General features: G+C 43.5%; 1 protein-coding gene across 4 annotated transcripts in view; it reads right to left on the bottom strand.

The window, feature by feature from the left end:
* LOC120898596 overlaps positions 1–21,225 on the bottom strand; it is a 122,009-nt gene that overhangs the window by 22,291 nt on the left and 78,493 nt on the right. For all 4 annotated transcript variants that reach the window (XM_040304672.1, XM_040304670.1, XM_040304671.1 and 1 more), the window contains 3 exons: positions 11,352–11,522; positions 4,538–4,682; positions 3,732–3,859 (listed from right to left, as the gene is read on the bottom strand). In XM_040304672.1, the coding sequence (XP_040160606.1) occupies positions 3,732–3,859; positions 4,538–4,682; positions 11,352–11,522 (444 nt within the window). The remainder of the gene's footprint in view (positions 1–3,731; positions 3,860–4,537; positions 4,683–11,351; positions 11,523–21,225) is intronic.

Raw genomic sequence — 21,225 nt, 5'->3', positions numbered from 1 at the left:
AGATGGGGAACAATCAGATGGCGTGTGGAGGCCATCCCTAGAGTAATGGCACGTTCCGGACATTTTGGGGACCGAGTGTCGCACCAGGGCAGGGGCAGTAGTGCCGCTTATTTCGTGCGTGTCCGCCTCCACTTTGCAGTGTTTTAAGAGGATTTGTCACATACACACATACCCTAGCAGTATACAACTCTTCTGCCGGCCATTTGTAAACGCCTCCAACCCATGCGTCTCCATCCATGCGTGACTTATTGCCGCATCTTTGCCGTGTTACGGTCGAGTGGAATTTTGCGCTGAATGTGAGGGAAAGCCCAGGAAGCAGCGGACAAGCTGAAATCACACACCGTTGCACGTGCGGCGACCGCGCGGGGTTTAAAATTTTCATTACTTTACCAGGGACCTGCGATCGTCTCGTGTATGAGAGGGACAGAGAGAGCAAAAATAAGGTATACAAAGGGGAAAAAAATACGAAACCACGCATGGAGGGGAATGTTACCCTTTTACGGGTGAGCCTCCCGTGACCCGTTAAATCTTGTTTTTATGTACTACACCCGTACTACCAGGAACTCAATTATCCTTCCCACGCGGGTTTCTCTGCGTGTGCAGCGAAACAGCACCGGAAGCGCAAATGGAAGGAAGCTTGATGGTTTACACCATCGGTAGGGTTTTAGGCAGCCGGTGCTGCTGCTGTTGGTGCCACGATTTGCTACCCGTAAGGACAAAAGGTGCGTTCGCTTATTTGGTGGAGTATTTTCCTCTTTGTGCCGTACTTGAAATCGGGCACAAGCGCGTTTGCACGCATTACACGTCCCGGGGCATTCCATTGTAATTGATTCACCCGGTTCCTCGGACGGTGGGTGAACGGGTGTGCCGTGGGATGGAGTATACGCTTGCAGTATACAAGAATGTAGACAAAAAAACAACAGCCATGCCCACACGCTCACTATATTTGCAGCGGACAACAGCAGTCAGTCGGGGCAGGAACATCTTTTGATGGTGGTACGTGTGGTTTGTAATCGGAAGGCCTTCCACAGGATAGGATCCCGCGGGGAATTTTCTTTTTGTTGTTGTGGCGATGGAATCCTTCATGCGCAGCTCACCTTTGGTGGGCGTTTGGTAGCGTCGTTCGCAGCGTAAAATTGGAACTGCCTATATCTTCCAGAGCGATGGATGGTGAGAAGTCGCTTGGCAACAGAGGGAACGCTCAGTATAATCTAAGCAAGAATCCGTTGCTGAGGGATTATGCAGGGATTTTCACCCCTCATAATGTTTGCTAGACTTGTTTCAATGTTTTTTTTTATGGTTAAATTCTTGTTCAAAATAACGTTAGTTTAAGATAGAAGTTGTTATTTCATTTCTCATGACATCTCTTGTACAAAGGTAAATGAGGCAGACCCCACGAACTGCTCAGAAAGAAACGCGTTGAAATCAAAAGCCCATAGAGATGGTTTCATACCGGAAAAAAGTTGCTGCACTCTATTGAATGCAACTAATCAAAGAAGAAGGTACAGCGGTAAGTCCATTCGCCGCTGGTCGCATGCATGAGTACTGCTGCTTGGAAGATTTTTAATTAGATCGCGTGTACAAGTGCTCATATTCCGTGCAAAACCCCGGACGTAAATGGAGATGTGGACGACATCGCTGCGAGCAGTAGCGGGGGGGATTGCAATTCATTCCTAAATCTTGAGCTTCCTCACTTGCTCCCGTTTGCTCGCTTCTTCTAGGCGCGCGATAAAAAGTTCCGGTGTTGATGATGTTGATAAGGGTGTGCTTCACATCGTTACTCCTTTTTTGTATGTTTTCTTTCTTGCTGGTTTCTGTTTTTGCGAATTCCCCGCTAACCTTCGTTTCGTCAGGCTTGTTAATGTACTTGCTGTTTACAAAAAAAAAGGAACAATGTCGGATTCACAGTCATAAGCGAATGTTTCTGAATGAATATAATAAAGCTTTAAAGATTTTTCCTTTAAACAAGGATGCATGAACGCACAGCTGATGTTAATGGTATTTGCCGGAGTGTATGACTTATGGTACTTTGGTTAAACTGTATCCCAACATTTGTTTGGTTTATTTACTTCTTATGCCACACTATCAGAAATCGGCTGATTGAGTTGTTTGTTTTTTAGTTTTAAGCTAGTTTTGTTTGTTATTTGTTATAATTGAAGAAAAGGGAAGAAGCTGCAATCACTTTTTTTTATCCTTCATGTCGAGTAGACTGTTTAAGATTTTGGATTTTTTGGAACTGCATATTTGAAGGTTGAGCATAATTAATTATGATTCAAATGAAAATTGCATTGTTAAGACATGACGCAAATAGCGGAAAGAAGGGGACAGATGATGATTTATGGTTGATTTTCTGTGATTTAAAATAATGGTAAAATATTGGGAAAGATTTTGTTTGGACGTGCACACTATTTCTTAAATTTTAAACCAAAATAGTGCCAAGCATAATTGACTCCTGTGCATCACTATCACGTTATACAGATATTAGTTAAAAGGATGGCTTAAAGGTATGGTGCATTGGTTTGGTGCTGGAACGTAAAATTTGTCGTGAAAGATTAAGTAATAAAAGTATTAAACACACTACTCAAACAAACAATACGCGCGAATAGCACACACCAGATGTCGAAGAATGGCTAACTCTTTCGCAAATATGGATTTAACAAAATGGTTCCGTACGAGATAAACGGAAGGTCGTTGGGAAGTTTAAAGCCAGCTTTGCAGAATGTTACGGCATGGCTAAGCTATTTCTCATCTTTTTCAAATGTTTTATAGCGGGAAAGGAAGCAGTCAAAAAGGAAAAAAACAAACATGAACAAACGAGGCCAAAGAGTTCGAGACCGTACCCGTAACAGGGATCGATGTTTGTGCCAAGAAGTGTTAAAGAAATCTCGTAAATATTGGCACAGAAAGTTGGCATGAACAGAAAAAAAAGACAGGAAACAGGAAACAAACAAAAAATATATCAGAACAATAAAACAAACCAGCTTGGCAGGCGGTACGGAACGCATGTACTACACGTTCGGATCAGCGAAAGCGCGCTGAAAATGGTGCAGCCGAACGGGATAGAGAAAGAAAGGAAAGTTTGTTCTACGGGTTGTACAGATGAAGAATTTCTTCCGAACGGATGCGTTTCTTTTTCACACGTCTAGCGGAAAGATGTGTGAAAAGATGGTAATGGTGAGAGTGAAGGAAGGACCAAAAAAACACACACACACAAACAATTGGAAACAAAAACAAAACTGTAAACTGTGAAGTGAGCAAAGCCCGGAAAAGCCCGGAGAGCAATAAACGGTAGAACAAAAACCAATAGTAAACGGTAAAACGGAGAGACAAATCATCTCGAACGGTTCGAAGTCGCAAAGTTAAGAGTAAAGTTTTCCATCAAAGCTGACGGCTGCTAGTGAGCGTGGCGCGTGTGTGGCGAAAGGGGAGTCCAGACGAAAGGAAAGGAGGGAGGGATTTTCAAAAGGACGCTTGAAAGGAACAAATGCAACTGCTTGAACAGCGAGGGGCATCAATGACGGGAAGAGGAGAACTTTATTGAGGTGTGCGTCTGCTTGTAATCGCCAACGTTCCACTCTCTTTACCACACGCGCGTCGCAACCGTACAGCTTGGATGGTGGGCCATGGCAGCAATGCGCGAACCGATCGAAACGAGCAGGTAGCAGTAGCAGTGGTAGTAGAGGTAGTTGAAGAAGAAGACGACTGTGGCGTAGTGATGGGGAGCAACTTACCGACGCAAGGATTATGGTTAACAACGCTAAATATTTTATCACATCTGCGCTTCATGTGATTATTCGGGCAGATGCAGCCGAACATCGGCGATAATCGCAGATTAGTCCACGCCTCGTAGCACAAATCCCTGTTGAATATAGTACACACGGGGTATAATTAAGAAACACGGTTCAGTGGAGCGCCTGCACGGGTGCGTATATGTAATCCATCTGCGGTTCCTGCCCACGGCATCGGAAGCTTCGTGTTGCTTTGTTTGTGATTTTTTGTTGTTGTTTCGCGGTGGCATCGTACTGCGCCACATTATGTTTTGGCAAGATTTCGGTTAGATTGCTTCTAGTCGCAACACCCAGTGTCGGTGTCGAGGGAAGCATCTTTAACCCCGCCGAGGGCTGGTACATTTTGAAAATGGCGTTTGGAGAAACATTGTGATAATGTATTTAATGGTTGTGGTTGCGGCCATGGGAAAAGGACGAATAATATTGAATCATTTTAACAGCAATTATGTCAGCCAAAGAACATTTTTCAGCATAAATGTTTGTTCAAGAAAACAATCTATTTCAATTCTCAAATTGTATATCAAATCTTGTACGTACAACAAAAATGCAATTGATTGAAAATTCACAAAGAAGTACACAAATGAAGAAACACGAAAGAAGCAATTAAATTAGACTATAGCTTTGCTGCTGCCAATGTTTCTCCAACGCCAGACCAATATTGAACCAACCCCAATCACATAAAGCATGAAGCTGGCACGGACGCGTGTGGGTATGTGTTCGTCTTCCTGCATCCACATCAATTCCCATACCTATCTTCCATGCGGCACTTGTTTTCCCGCACTTTACAGTGTAGCTTAAAATCTTCGAATAATTTTATACACTTTCGCTCCTGCTGACAGACGGATAGTGCATGATTGCACGTTGGTAATGCATCCACCGGGTAAGGATCTTTTTCTGCAATGGAGTGAAGAAGAGAAAAAAGAAAAGAGAGAGAGAGAGAGAGAGAGAGAGAGAAAGAGAGAGACCGAAGATGAAAGAATGTTAAATTAACAGCAAATACATTTTATTAGTATTGTTTTAATGCCACGTACAAATATTTAGTACAAAATTTATTAAACAAATTTCAATACTTTTTCAGAGAAGCTTGTTAAATAATTTTGTTTTCATAAAAAAACATTTTGAAATCAAAATATTTCAAGATTTTCACGGAAACTATCAGCTTTATACGGTATAGAAAATGGTGTACTGTTTATTTATCCTCGAGATAGCACACATGACTCCATCACAAAACCAAAACCAGCCAGCACCACCGATCACGATCGCTACGACCTATCTAGTTTGTTCGCTACTGAGAGCCACTGGTTTCCACAATGGAGAGAACACACAGCAAGAAACTAGAAGAACCCCTTCCCGTACGAACTGATGCTATTGAATGCTGATTTGCATAATGTTTGCCACCCGAGGGGTTGCTCAAGCGGTGCGCTTCAAAGCGTACGACTAACACATGTTTTCGGTTTACCATGCAGCTCCGTGCCGCCATAGTAGGAGCACACGAGTATGTGCATTTTACGACCCCGCACAATCGATCTACCTCGGGGAGCTGGTAGCACTCCGGGGTGAGTGAACCTGGAGCCGGGTGCAACTGTCCCGTCTGCTTGAAGTGCACCGGACGAGAGGTCGGAGATGTGGAGACGCTCGTTTGAGAACTTGTATAGATGGATATTAAAGATGTTTAGCAAGTATGGAGACGGTGCTGGTTCAAGGCACAAGTGCCAATCTCTTTTGGCAAAGCGTGCTGCCAGTCCTCGGATCCCACGTTCGGGCTCGGGGCCCTCAATAGCTATCTATTTGAGGTAAGCTTGTGAGGCCAAGGGGTGTTCGGCATGTGCTGTTCCGATGCTCCAGATGCATGACACGGTTTTACGATGAATCGAATCACTTGAAGCAACAAACAGTTTCCAGTTTTTCTTCGTACTCTTAGCTTGGCCCAACAATGCAGTGAAGTGTGGTCAGATAAGGGTTAAATAAATATGACCTCCACTGCTGCAGTGAGCCATCGAGAATCGATCCAAACATGGTAAAAATACAATGTGCTTGACTTATTTTATTGGACAAGATATTGCGTTATGGTTGGGAACAATTTGAATCTTATTTTGCAAATGCATCGCACTGAATTCTTCGAAGAGTTTATAAATGCAATAAAATGCAAGAAATTCTTGGAGAAATTGAAAAATTTGTTCGCACAAATTCCGTCCCCCGCCTGACAAAACCATCCTTTCCTCTGTATTGCAATGCAACCGTGCAAGCAAAAGCCACAACAAAATTGCAAAACATGATCAAAAACCGACAACCGGATGGTATATGTTTCACTCACTTTTGCCCCAGTTCACCCCTCTGTTTCTCTCTCTTCCAAACCACATTGCTCGATTATTTTCAAACAATAAAATCTTTCCCGATATCGCGCCATCCTTCAATTGCAAACGGAAAGTACTGTGCGGTGGCATTGTCGTGTGGAGACTTGCGTCGTTTTTTTTTTTTGTTAACTCCCTTCCGCATTTTCGCCAACGGAAATAGGTGCCCAGGTTTCCCAGGAAGGAATCGAATGCTGCACTTCCGCGACACTTGAGGCACAGCACATTTTCCCTACCTTCCTAGTAGTGCCGGCAGGGTTGTGCGAACACAAAAGAACCACTGCACCGCTTACCATTGCAGCAGCGTTTGAGCCGCTTACCTGGGCAAATGCAATGGTGCATGGTGTGTTTCTTCGTGTGTATATGTGTGTGTGTGTGTTTGCATTCTTCTATATAGCTTTCATTGTTCTCTCTTTCGAGCAAGCGCCACCAAACAGGCGAGGCAGCTGTTATTTGCAATAAATTTCTGCTTGAAGTAATTTACTATGCAATCTGTTCACTAGTCGCCGTCATCCGGTACGGTTGTGATGTGTTCTAGTGGTAGGTTATGTTTTTTTTGTATGTGTGTTTGTTCTCTATTTCCACCCTTCTTGCATACTCAAAATAAGAAGCGGCTATGGTTTTTTTACGCCGAATGGGTGGTGCATTCTTCGTAGGCATCTCCAGGCAAGTCAAGCGGGTTTTGGTTGCTATTGTTGTTTCTCGTTGCCTTCTTTACGAGCGTCTCATGTGGTCAGGCACGAGGCACAGGAAACACAAGACAAACCGCTCAGCACAAAACGGTCATCAAACGGAAGATTGCATTGCAACACCGGGAAACATCGGAAGCTATGAGCTTGGCTAGTTCTGAACGGGATGCAGGGACCTAGAACAAAGCCCGATCGCTCAAAGAGGCTCGATTTCGCTTGATAATAGCAATCGCTTCGAGACACTTCCAGCGGATGGATAGGCCACCGATAAGGCAGTTTGTGTGCCCGCTTCACCAGGGATGAACGATAATACAGAAACATAAAAGTAATCACATAACGAAAGGAAAATCTTCTTAAGCTCGATTAAACAAGCGCACTGTAGCCGTTGCTTGAAGTACGGGGGTGAACGGGTCTTTCCCTTTGAAAGAGCCAGCACAGAAAGGCAGTAAAATAACAATAAGTGCCCCATAATCAGGCGGCAAAGGCGAACAATACGGACAGGGCTCGGCTCGCCTTTATATGTGTGCCGACTTCCGCATGCACCGATTTGAAACAAAAGCTTCACGCAATTCAGTCACGGATCGTCTTTCGGATGACGGGTTTTGTCATTCAGTCCCAGTGCACGGAGTGGAAGGATGTTTTTAGATGACATCGTGCTCAAAGGTACCATGGATGTAGCGGCACAATGATTCTCCCGTTCGGATACGTGCATTCTTGTTTGTATCGATTGGAGGTATCAGGTTGAAAAGGATTTTTTAAAAATAAATATAAGTTACCCAAACAAAATTTGTCCCATTTAAATAAGTTGTAAAACACAACCCATCGGAATTAAATGTCGCAATTAAATATTCTTCACAAGTTGAACGAAAATGGTTCTTTAAAAATAAACGAGTTTGATCTGTCCCACATTCTCCCTACAGCAGTGCACTGCTGTAATGATCCACCATAAAAATTGCACTCTCCCGTTGGGGGTTTTAACCAACCCCGCCGAGCTGGGAGTGCCATCACTGCACCGCCGAAGCACGATTGAAGCGCAAGCAATAAAAGCTTTTGCGCTTCTTCGCCTTAACAAACGCCGCGTACGTGCCAACGAAACTGTCCTGCTCGGCGCTTCGGTACGTTCCACTAGTGGCCCGGCCCGGAGAGTGTGTGCTTGTGTGAATGTGCCGGAATGGAAAAGTTAAACGCGTGACCAGCGCAAATGCGGAAGTGTATCGAATCTCGACACGTAGCCGGGTGACACTAATGTAGCCGTGCGCACACATGCGAACCGGCGAACCGTTTGTTAATAAACCGTACCCATTGACACACATTGTAGAGAAAGTGGGGGGGTTTTCTTTAAAGTGCTTGCGAACATTTTTTCCTTTGATTTTTTTTTCTACTCCCATGCCCATTGGATGACATGTTTCATTAATTATTTCCTACGAACATAAAGAACATAGAACGTAACTGATTTTTTTTTCGTTGCACTTAAAGAAAAAAAAGAGAGGAGCTTTTTTTCCTCTTCTCATAAGCCCGAGGTCGCAAAGGAACGTGATTTGAATTTCCTCTGCCAGTCAATAGAAGATTGTGCTCGAAGACTCACGCCATGCAGTGTAGGCGAGTTGAGCGGTGCACGGGAGTGCAATAAATTGAGGGGAAAACATTATGCTTCGGGTAAAGTTGGGGCTTGCGGTACACAACACACATGCGCTACTAGAGGAAGCTTTCGGTTTTCTTAAAATTGAACAGGCCTCCGCTCCAATGGAGGACGCAACACAATAACATTAAACGGTGGTTAGGACAGGAGGTTTGGTTAAGCAAGAAGCATGGAGTAGAAAAGGTTCGTCTGCAAAACTGTTTGCGCTAATGGGGCATCAATACACAATCAATAGGATTTGGGAACGCTATCTTAGTTCATTGCTATAGAATGTCCTTATATTAAAGGACGAGTCAGAGTGTGCTGCTTTCTAATTTATTCAATTGGTTGTTGATCCAAATTCTCCTAAGTTGCATTAAAACCATCTAACTTAATTGATTATTATGTCTGTTAAGTTTGTTCTTCAAAGAGGCTATTTCGAAACCAACGTGTCACGGTCAAATCTCAAAGCAGCTTCCTGTGTTCACATCACCCTATAATCCCCTAAGTTTACGTCAAACCCTTGCCCCAGCAATAGTGATGCAAGGGCGGACGGATTTTTCATCAAATGAAGTTGTCATGCGAGAATGCCATTGCACCGAATGGTTGTCTTCACGGAAGTTGCATTTTCTTACCACTTTTCCCTTCCATCTTGAGCAAAATGCAGAACGACAGCCAGCGAAAGTTATGAAATTTTGAACCTTTCTTCGTGGCACTTTTTAAGACTTTCCCCCGCTGTCCAGGTCATCGTTGGTTCAGTGTTCGTTTTTGGATAAAAATTGCACCAACCATCCAACCACCCTGTTGATCTCTGAGCTACGGTACGCTTGTAACTGTTGTGTGTGTGTAACTTTGGTAGAGCGATGGGTATCGTTGTAGATGATTTGAACGACCTTCAGTCCCAAGGTGATGCAGCAGAGGAGCTGAACATTTTGGAACACCGTACACCGGTAAATGGATTCGAATTGGGAGATGAATGTAAGACTGTTTCGCGTACCTGCCCGGCCCTTCCCGCTCACATTCTAACCCGTCTTGAGCTACTTCGGCGGTTCCTTTGCCACCCGGTTTTGTTTCGTTACGTACAAACTTCCTTTCGGCACAACGACCACTCTTTTCTGCTTTATGTGTGTGTAGTAGACCACCGTCAAAGCCATAATACGCTGTCATGTTCAGTCAGCTCGTCAGTCACCCTCGAGGACGGAAAACCGAAAGCGTACGAAAGAGTTTCCTGTCCCTCCGTGAGAAAACGAGAGGGAGAGAGAGAGAGAGAGAGAGAGAGAGAGAGAGAGATAAAAAAAGGATAAGAGCTTGAGCCAACGGCAGCGGTGTGGTGAACTTTTGTGTGCTCATAAATAAATTTTGCTGCTGGAGATCCATATTTCGTGCTCGCTGCTACTGCTGCTGCGGCAAACTGGGTGAACGGAAGAGGGAATGATTGGGAAGACAACCTCCGGAGGGTGAGGAAATTATATGTTACCTGAACATCCGGAGCTTGGGATTCGGTTGTTTCTTTCTTGCTTGCTGAACCAGGCGGCGAGCAATGGCAGCGTTGGAAAAGCTTTCCGTACCGGTGGTTCCCGCACTGGAAGGATTATTTTTTGCTCGGATAAATATTTTTAAAGCTCATTCGCCCCATCCTGCCCATCCTGCTCTTGCTCATCCAGCGGCATCGTAATTACATCGTTCTTGTGAAGCAATTCTATCCAGCCAAAGCTAAGTGAATATTTGTAGACAAAATATTTACCGGAGCCGGTGAGAAGAGACTTGGCTGGCAATCGAGGCACTACGGGGCGGCCGGGTGGTTTCACCACCCACGCCCTTCTCATCCTCACTCTTTTCTCTTGCTTTCTCTCTCTCTCCCTCTGAAAACATACCAACACTAACTGACGTAGCAGGGTTTGTTTTATTTTGTACGGTATTATGCAACAAATCAGAGAAAATAATGCACGAAAAGGAAAACATACCTCACATTCCATGTCTGCACACGCAGCTTGAACGAGTATTGTGGTCTGGGACATGCAAGCGGCACATAATTGTTAAAAAAACTCCAGAGCATCATCAAAAGGTTCCTGTCAATTCAACTTTCGGGCACAAATTTGGTGTATTTCGTTAATTATAATTTAAACAAAATATGTTTTATCTTATCCAAGAATCCAACAAACATCAACATTTGGATACATTGCACCGGAATATGATCTGCACTTAGAAACATCGAGTAAGTGCCAAGCATCAGACAGCTAATTAGGAGCTTTGAAAGTAAGCGACAACTGTCGGCAAACTATTCCATTGCCATTCCATGGACTCTGTTCGTAGCCGCCAGCGCACTACGGAGTGGCTCTCTTTGAAGATTGCGCTGAACGGCGGGCCACGGGTCGTTGATTTTCTTGCTATATTTTGAATGCAACCACGCGTACCCGACTACCGAGCTTGATGCTTCGAGCAACATTTCATTCCCGTAATGAGCTAGTTGTTTGTAGCGCCCGATAAGTAAGTAAGTAAGTAATGGGCTAGTTGTTCCAGTTCCTGTCACATCGGCGTAATGAATTTTATAGTTGAAATAACAACAAAGAAGTTATCGTGAGCATAAGTACGTTGACTCTATTGACATGCTTCCCAGCAGCAATGCTGTACAAAAGGGCTGTGCGTATTGCTGGTGTTTGTCACGGTTAATTTTTTTGATTTAGATTTTGTTATCATCTCTTCGATTAAATTAAGAGAATTTGTTGTCATTAACAACACAGCTACAATGCATCAGATTTAAATACAATCTGCCTTAAGCTTACAGACTAACAGACAAAAACCAAAGTTACCTTACAACAACACAACCTGGCAAAACCTGATGCTGAAAAATGAAAAGAACAAACGGAGGGAAGCACAGTTTTCCATGCGAAGCCGCTTAGCTTACCTTTCTTCGAGACGAAACCGCAGGGATGATCGAACAGGAAGTCCCGAAAATAATTACAGTCCGGATCGATGCCCGGCTCCTTGCACAGGCAGGTGGGCCGGAAAAAGGGAAACGCCTGCAGCGTCCGGAGGGCGGCCTGACATTTCGTTACGGTAACGGTGCTGCAGGCAACTGTAAAGAGAAAGGAAAGTGAAAACCTGGGGGTTAAATAAAAGCGAACGCGGCGCGTAAAGGAAACGCGCGGTAAAAGGTGAAGAATTTCTTGGTTGTTTAATGATTTTCCCACGTCTTAAGCAGTCGTTAGTAAATTTTTGAGCCCTTTATTTTGTTTGCTCCCTTTTTGTTTTTGGGAGGCGTTGTTTGGGCGAATGAAAACAAAAAACCGAAAAATGGTTCGCCGAAAAGGTGTGCTGGCTGGGGAGGCAACATTTAGGTCGGGATGGATTAAATGAATCCTTGCGTGATCATGTGAACGTTTTAGATGGATTTTTTTGTTGTTGCTGCTGCCCTTCTTTTTCAAAACACATCAAAATCACTCCCTTTCGCTGCCCGCTCAGGTCGGTGCTCGAAATTCTCTTTTCTGAACATATTTTCCAAGACAGTCCTTTTCATTGACCCGTGGCTAGTTTTGCAAGGGAGTTTTTTTTTCTCGGGATTGCGGTTATTGTGTGTGTTTTTTTCCTGCATCCATTTTCAATTTTTCTTATTTTTCCGGTTACCAGTTTTTCCCCCCTCTCAAACCGAAACCCAAAAGTGTCAATGAATTTTTATGAGAGAACCTTTAGCAAAAATCGAGAAAACCGGTACCGTACGGTCGGTTTCGGGATCGGATTGCTGTGGTTTACCGGAACCATGACGCAGGTGGTAGAAAATGAAAATTTAATTCCTATTAAAAGCACTGTTCCTATCCACTGTTAACCAGCTGCTAGATATTTCGGAAAATGGGGTTTAGGGATGGTTGTGGGAGGAATGCAGGAAGAAGGCGCTGAGTAGCATGCCTTACTTTTGCTATGCGGCTCAAAAGTGGTTAGTAAATTGTGCGATATTGTAGCTCATTCCGGTAGCTTTAATATGCTTTACAAAACAAAACACTCAATGCATTTGGTATTCAATCTCCTTACTTTACCAACCCTGGCGGGGTTCGCTACTGAAGGCAATGGTGCGCAAGCTTTAATACCGTCGGAGCATCGCTCAACTCTCGATGGTTCAATAAAATATTTTGAATAATTTATAAACCTCCGCCAGCATGCACTAGTGCTCAGCATCTCAGCGTCTCCGTTTCCTCGAATAAAACACATTCGCAGCGTCCATAGACCATCTATCTTTCATAGTTTTTTTTTTTGCTCCACCTTACCCGGCACCCTCATCTCGTCGCACCAATTTATGTCGCACTGCTACGAGTTGAAGCATAAAATTGGGCATGGTTCCGGTCGCGAATCGTGCCGGATGGCTCCGCCGCTTTTATGCTCCTTGGGTGCTTCACGGTCACGCGAAAGCGAAACCTGCGAGTAGCCTGCGAGCTTCGTAAGTTTTTGCATCCTTTCCGGTTTGGGAACAAAAACGCGGGCACAGGAAGGAACATAGTTACTTATCATTGCCGTGGGAACCGTCCGTTTCGATTGGCTGATGTCTTTGAGGGAGAATCAAAATTCGTTCGGTGGAAACGGTGAAAAAATATCAATCACATAATGGGTTGAAGGGAATGTTAAGCCAACAACACAACAAAAAAGCAGCAGTCTTGTTGCAGCTTGTTGGAAATGATGCATATTCAAACAGAAAATGTCGATTAAATTGCAGTTCCATGCCTTTTAGGTGCAATAATTTGAATTGAATTTGGGTTTTCGGGCTCAATGTATATGAATTTTAATGCTTCCATGATTCATAATTCATTCTTTCCCTTCAATGGATTTATTTCGCCACCAATGAACAACTCTACCTCTCATGCTCGGCCATAGAACACACAAAAACTATCTCCAAGTTATTTAGACCATTCTGTACCAAGATTCTGTACCTTAGTAAACTCAACAGGCGCATCATTTGCAATTTAAAATGCAGCACAGTATTTTTCGTAGAAATAAATACTAAGGCTGACGCCAAACGTACCCATTTCATTTGTCACACTCATAGGGTAAAAAAGAATTCAGCGAAACAAAACACACCGAGTCACTTAATCAAATCCGTTCCCTTTCTTTACCCCCTCTACCCCACAACCCGATGGCAGAATGAAAAATGATATTTGTATCCTTTTTTCGAGCTGAAGAAGAAACAAAATCATATTGCTCCCCATAAGTTTGACTCGTGCCCCATCAACGTAAAATTACGGGCGTGCAAAATTAAGGATCACAATCACCGGTGACCGAATGGGAACGGCCACCCCGGACGGCCACCCAAAATCGGAGGCCAGTGTTGTGCTCAATGTGTTTCAGCACCATTCAGTTCATACCAGTGCTACACTGCTGAGGAGGGTGGGGTCGAAACGGGCAACTAGCACCGGCTTCATGACCCCGCGGAGTGGTGGAGCTATCTACATAACAAAATAAAAACGAAATAAAATAAAATAAAATAACCGAGCGCTGACCTTCAACTGGTGCTAAATCGACGCGCAAGAGGTACGGTTCGAAACAGTTCGGGGCCCCAAACATACCCGGGACCCCAAAGACCACATGATGGAACCATTTTTTACATCGAATATACTGCGCGTGCTTAGGAGTTTGTCAGTGTATGTGTATGTGTGTGTGATTGCCATGTCTTGATTTTCCCACCGCAGGCGGGAAGGCAATTATCGGCCGATAATAAATTATTTACAAGCCATATTTATGAGCTGCGAGGGTGGGTGCCGGTGGCCATCGTGCTGAGGTACTTCTAGATAGCGGTTAAGAACTCCAACAACCTAGTATGTGTGTGTGTTTGTGTGTATGAAGTGAGTAAGGTTCACAGTGTTTCCTCAGCAGTGTTGTAAAAGGAGCATTTCAACACAGCGTTCTTTAATTTTGTTTAATTGGTGTGTTTTTCAAGTATTATACAAGCTTACATAAAACAACTAGTTAACCTCTTAACATTGAAAGGAAGAGAACTTGCACCTTCCTGTCAGCTTGTTTTGATGATCGACATAATGCACAGTACGTAACGTAATGTGAGTTAAAGTTTGCTTGACTCCAGCTCTACTGTAATTTGCTTTTTCCCCCTCAACAACTCAACAAAACATTTCATATCCCACGGATTCGTTTCCACCACAAATGACGAGGTGTAGCATATCTTATTACGACGTTTTACTTAAGTTACCACCGCCTACCACCTCCGATTCACTGGATGAAAAGAATGAAGAATGGAACGCACACAGAAAGTATGCTCCACCTGTATGAGAAAAAAACTACCAATACTACTACTACTACTTCTCATGTTGTTGCCACCACTACTACTACTGCTACACAGTCCTTCACCCGCGATGGTGGATTCATAAAAGAACATTAACTTTGTCAAAGAAGCAACAACGAAGAGTAAGGGTGAGTGAAAACGAAGTAAGCCAACAGCGAAAAAAAAGGAGCTGTAATTATACTTTCACGATTTCGTCGATTTTCTTTCCATTCCGTGACGTTTCAAGGTAAGAATCGACCGTCGCAGCCGGCCTCAAATCCAGCTTACAACGAACCGTCTTGGTAGCGCCATCCGTGGATTCTTTACGTTTTCTTTTTTTTGTTTTGTTTTTTGCAGTGTGCCACCGCACGCCGCTTTTGGGCTATCGGATTGCGAAATCTACAACTGGAACCTGTACTACTAGCTCCCCGCTGTTGCCGGTGTGGTCGTGCTGATTCTTCGGTCCATGTTTCCGTGAAGCAATGTTTGGCACCGATGCGAGACTTTGCTGCCAAATCCCCTGCCGTACTACGCAGCGAGCCATTGATTCTCTTTTGATTTAGCTTCGTGTTTTGTTTTTTTTGCTCACGGTTTTTGCCATTTGTTGTGCTGGTGGAAACCTCGCCCATGGTGTTGGAGGTGTGCTGGCGGAGGTCGGACGATCAACCATAACGATAGCTGTGGTAATTTGCATGGATTTTGGATGGATCACCGTGGTTCACCATCACAAACGCGTGTAGCACGGGTACATTCCATTCCACACCAACACCAGCATTGGCGGTATCGATTGCCTAGAACCTAGGAAGCGGCTGAAAGGGTGGTACTGAGGAGGTTACGAATAGCCCGTAAAGCTAACATCCACCTTAAGCAAAACGTGGAAAATTCAAGTACAGTTTTGTGTTCAATTGAGACAATCAATTGTTATTTTCGTAAAATTGAGAGATTTTTTCTACCAAATGAGGATAATGCCAGTTTTGATTTAGTTTATTAGGTAACACTTGACCACTAGATAAATCGATTCTTTTACAGGTATTCTTACCTTGAACCAAATAATACAATGTTCCTACAAATAGCTTACATGTTAACGTGATGTTTGTAACCAAATGTAAGATGGTTCGTTCCCATAATTTATTGGTATTTTCCGATTGGATATCAATACAATTGCACCAACAAATTCATGAACCCTAAATTAATAGGATTGCCTTACACAAAGGCGAACAACTGAGCGTAAAGCTTCCCCTTAATCCGTACGGCATAATCACTGACCAGCCTAATCGCTATCATTAATTTCAACCTAGGTGCTTGTGAATTAACCCTTTTCAAATCCAAACACCCGGCCCCACGCTGAATTGAAGGGGAAAGGTTAAAGAGGCAATTTCTACCTTGAGTAATCCGATTGCCGTTATTGACTCACATTAAGTACTTCCACCGAAAAATTACCCCCTTAAAAACACGCTCCCTAAACTTGCCTCTTTCTCCTTGGAGTATATATGCGTGTGTGTGTGTGTGCTTGTTTTCAGTGGATATAACGGTGGCTGATGGCGAAGATTCATTTGTCGAGATTTACGTCAAACGCGTTTAATGGATAAGGATAATGACAGACTGGGTATAGTAAATTTGAGAGAGTTGAAGATTTTTGATATATGAGTATTGAGATTAATGAATTCTGCTCGTTGACACAGGGTTTGATAAAGAAATTTTCTTTTAGATTCATGTCGAATATCAGTTAAAAAATTTTTCTCCGAAATAGATTCGATTGAATCAATGAACATTACAGTCTACGAACGATGCAAACTCGAAATAAGTTAAAACAGAAAAAAATGTTTGATGATTTGCCGTCGTCCAAGTAACTTAATAATAATAATAAATTTAAACTCTGTTCGTTGTTCCTATCGGGTCCTGTGGAATAGGAATAGGAACGTTATTAGGGCCAGATCCAAAAGCTTTAATGTTAATGATTGCTTACGGGGCCTTAGTATAATGAGACGCAGCACTGGCATAGCTTTGAGGTTAGTACCATGATAACAAAACGTTATATTGAAACCCGCAGAATTGAGTAACGTTACCGTGTAGTTGGTATTAATTTACTTGTTACGAAGGATGCAGATTGTTAATGTTGGTAATCTATTTTTAATTAGGGCGTTTTTTATTATGTTTGACTTTCAGATACATAGATAGTAATCATCACATTATTAAACCATTAGATTTATTTACAATTACGATTAATGAATACTATCAGGGTTAGATAAGTGGTACAAATGTCAATATAGAATTGTGAAGCCTTTAAAAATTAATAATCCACAGATCGGTTTTAATAATTGATTTCTACAAAGTCTTGATTCCTACAAGAATTATGCACAACTCGTTAAGCCCACAAAGTGTGTTATTGTTTAGTATTTTAATATTTCAACATTATCATATCAAAACAATTTTAAAAAAATGGAATAAAGTGAAAGCATTTTGTCTGCATCTGCATTTTCAGCCTTTTGCGTAATGTGTCTCATGCTTTTAATGCTTTTTATTGTTACTTCTATGTAAACTATATTTTTTTCCTTTTCTACAAACCTACGCCATCGCCTGGAACACGGAAAATGAATGCAAATAAAGATGTTTAAAACAGAGCACGCACCGGGTAGAACGAAAACAGATATCACCCAGACAGTTGGGACAGCTGCTGAGACATCAAAAAACAGGTGCGTCTTGTTCGTGCTGGCCCATCGTTGTCTTGTTACCTTAGCGATCACGCCCAAAGTGCCCGTGTCTAGCGTTTAAGCGCGAGTTCTGTCCATCCGTTTGTGAGACATCTTGCTTTTTACCTTCCGTCCAATTTACTCGCTAAAACGCTTTAAGAACAATGACTTTCAGCGAGCATAAAAAAAATCCAGCCTCCGTACGACAGATGCGTTTAAAACAGGGACGCTGCTCGGAAAGAGATCGTGCCAATGACAAATTGCTATTTACTACCTTTTGCCAGCGCCCTTCTGCTGTGTGCCTCCGGGTTCCGACCACCTCCCAGCAGTCCAACCACCAAATGGGACACTTTTCTTGGAAGGAAACAGGACACGCGGACGATTATGCGCTCGTGCCTCGCTTACCCCCTGCGAATGCATTAGTCGCTGCCAGTTGCTTCAGAGCGTTAAATCGGACGTCTTCACCGTCTTCCCGCCCTGTCCAGCGAACGCGCGCGAAGATGGACGCCCAGATGGACGATAATGAATTACGGGAACCAAACGGGGCTCGACGGGAAACAATAATGAATTTATTTTTGCTCAATTTCGTCCACAGCTAAATGAGTTCTTCCACTTAATTTTCTCGCTTCGCTGATGTGTTTCGGTTTTTAACACCACGCTTATTGCGCATTGAGCTTTTCACTTTCCGCCGTAGCCTGTGTGTGTGTGTGTGCGTTGTTTTTTTTTACTGTTTTTGTTTTATACAGTTGCCAATTACCCACGACCGTTCAACGGGCGCGGGCAGTGCGATGAAAGGTAGCTTTGCGGAGGGTGAAAAATAATGGCGCATTTGAGGGTGGTGAGTAGTAAGAAAGGAAACAAAAAGCATGCCCGAAACAAAGAATTACACCGACAGGACCATCACCAATTTCGATCGCTTCCGAGATTCCCAAGATGGTAAAAGGTGGATCGAAATCGTGCGCAGGACGGATGGCTGAATGGCGTGATTTGATGGTCTCGGTAGAAGATATTTCTTCTCGCAGTGTGGGGTTTTTTTTTTCGCTGACTCATTTAACACCCCTGCATCCCGTTCGCCCGCGCATCTCTGCAAAAGTCTAATGATGTGTAATTCATTGCTCGGAAACCATGGCACTTAAAATGAAATCGTCGACGTTCGTTAGGACGCTTCGTGGGATGGTACCGGTGGAGACAAAACCGCAATGAACGAAAACCGTACGACCAACGACCGAAACCCATCGGGCAGCCGCTCCGAACAAAGCGAGGCCGGCGAATCGAAGAGATAAATGAAGCGCGGTGGAAAAGTGAAAATTTTCACCATCGCTCTCCATCGGTCGGTGTCCGTCTGTGGCCGCCGGGGGAACGGATCTTAATTTCCCTAATTGAGAAAGTCAATTTGGTAAGCATGGTTGGTGAGTGTTTCTGGGGTTGCACTGCGGTTACGGTACAGTGCGATATAGACAGGGCAAAAAGAAGAACATTTTCTCTCCTATTTGTTTGGCGTTCTATTTCAACAATGTACTTCTGTTTGCTTTTCGTGATTATTGAAAGCGACTTCCATCGAGATGAGAAAATTGTTTTAAAAAAATGCATTCCTTTTAGTATAGCCATATAGCCAGTATAGCTTGTTGGAATTTCAAACATAGAAAAGGCAAATAAAAACCGCACCGTTCCAAACCTGAAACGCACGTACACACAAGCGTTCGACATTGAAATGCGTAAAATGAACTTCCTTCCTATTGCTTAGGAACATAAACTTTGCATTGCGCTTTGTGATTATAAATTATCTTTCATTGTCGTTGAAAAAGAACCGAAATTGCTAGCTTTCGTGTGAGTGGGTTAAATATTTGCTCATTGAATTAACGTTACAACACGATACCACTACGGGAACGCAACACACACGGGACACGTGCCATCACGATCTCTTGTTTTGAGCCGTATTTGCTGCTCTGCTTCTCCTGCTTTCCCCAGCATGGCGACGGCTCATCAATCACTCGGGACAGAAATTCGGTCGGTATTTCGGGCGAACGAAACGTTTAGCCCCGGCTCAATCTTGCCCGTGACATGACAGGACACCAAAAGTGTCAAGTGTCAGGTTTATCAGCTCCTGCGGGAGCTCATTTCCTCCTCGAAATGGGGAATAAATGGGCGAACGAGGGAAAGAAAAAAAACACACACACACACTATTCCTCAAGAAAGTCACATGCCGAGAGTGGCCTGGATAATGATGGTACAATATGGCAGCTCAAGAGGTGAGAATAGAAGGGGGAAACAATCCTCCCTTCCGAAACTCACCCTAATGAGCCAAAGCATTCGCTTCTAATGATCGCTTGCCCGAAACGGCAGCCCTCTGGAGCGTGGAAGCTGAGTCTTCGCCCAGGAATGCAAAGGACGCTAACGCGCGAACAAACCGAACGCGAAAAAGCTAAGCGAATCTGATTTATCGACCATTTTCGGGGGAGGGGGAAAGCAAAAAAAAACAAGCATAATGTAGCCTGCTATCGATACATGCCGAACCAATCAACCTCCTCGACTCGTGGCGTAAACTACCGGAAAAGCGAAGAGATTATGAGCTTTGAGACGGTCGAGCCGATGTACGAAGAAGACCTAATTCCGACGGCACTTACCGATAAAGCTGGCAATGGTGATGACCTTCCGCTTCGATTCGTAACAGCTTGCAGTACAACTTTGGTACAGTCAATCAAGAGCCGAGACTGACAATTACTGAACTTATCGATCTGTTTATCAGCCCTGTGCAATCAATGTGAAGTGATGCTTTCTTCCATGACATATTGCCCATGGTGCAGGGAGTTTTTTTTTCCATTTGAATCAGGGGTATTACCGAAACATCAAAGACTTTTACCTCACTCATATAATTGCGGAACGCTTTGGGGAAGTCCATCAGGCGTATGACAATCACCATAGCACCAGTCACAGACTACATGCTGAAAGAGAATGTCATCGCGGATGTTTTTCTCAGGTGCGATGACATGCTGATTCGTTCTGGATGCTTTTTAGGTACAGTTTTATTACGTTTGATCGTCAACCATCTTATTGTTCGTATGTAAAAGACCTCTTGCGTTTATAAGATTTAAAAAAAAGGAATCTTTGCCACCTATCGAGCCCTGAGCACGGATTGACTCCATCAAAAGGCTTAGGCCCTTTACTGGAATATATATACCCATTCTGAACGGAATGGTCCTTCATAGGCGTTGTTACCACAATTTCTGACACCCAACCGGGTTTCACTGACTGACTGCTGCCGAGGAGAAGCGATGAAAATAACCGGCTCAAAACGTTTATTGACATTTTAGCGTGGAGACGTTAACAACAGTAAGAAAAAGGGATTGTCATCGGCCATTGCACTTACCCTGATCCATGTCCCTGTCTGTCGTTGAGACGGGTGAACGTGTATTAATAAAATTGTCACTGTCACGACTGTCGCAATCAATTTTATCTTACCTAGTTTCGGGGCTTGAGCGCGCGTGTGTGTGTCTGTGAGTATGTGTGGGTTTAGTATGATTACAGTCACTGGCAGTGAGAAGAAGTTGACGTCGGTTGCTGAAACGTACAGGCAGTTTGATGCTTCCCCAAATTAGGACGATGTGCAGTCGATTAGTTTTGTTCGTCTCATCTTCCGCATAGTTGAGGGAATGGTCAAGGTTGCGCCTGCTGATGCGCTGGAGCACATCGCTAGACAGCAAGCTTTTGTACTTGAGATACGGATTGTTTAATGGAAAATAATTCCGAAGCTGAAGTAACGCTAAATTTTATAACTAAAACCACTAAATGGGTCCAAAAGTTAAGAAAACTGGTAAATGTTAAAGACGCTT

The sequence above is a fragment of the Anopheles arabiensis genome, chromosome 2 (assembly GCF_016920715.1).
Source record: "Anopheles arabiensis isolate DONGOLA chromosome 2, AaraD3, whole genome shotgun sequence".
In the NCBI taxonomy this organism is placed as follows: domain Eukaryota; kingdom Metazoa; phylum Arthropoda; class Insecta; order Diptera; family Culicidae; genus Anopheles; species Anopheles arabiensis.
This window is presented reverse-complemented; position numbering and strand designations above follow the sequence as displayed.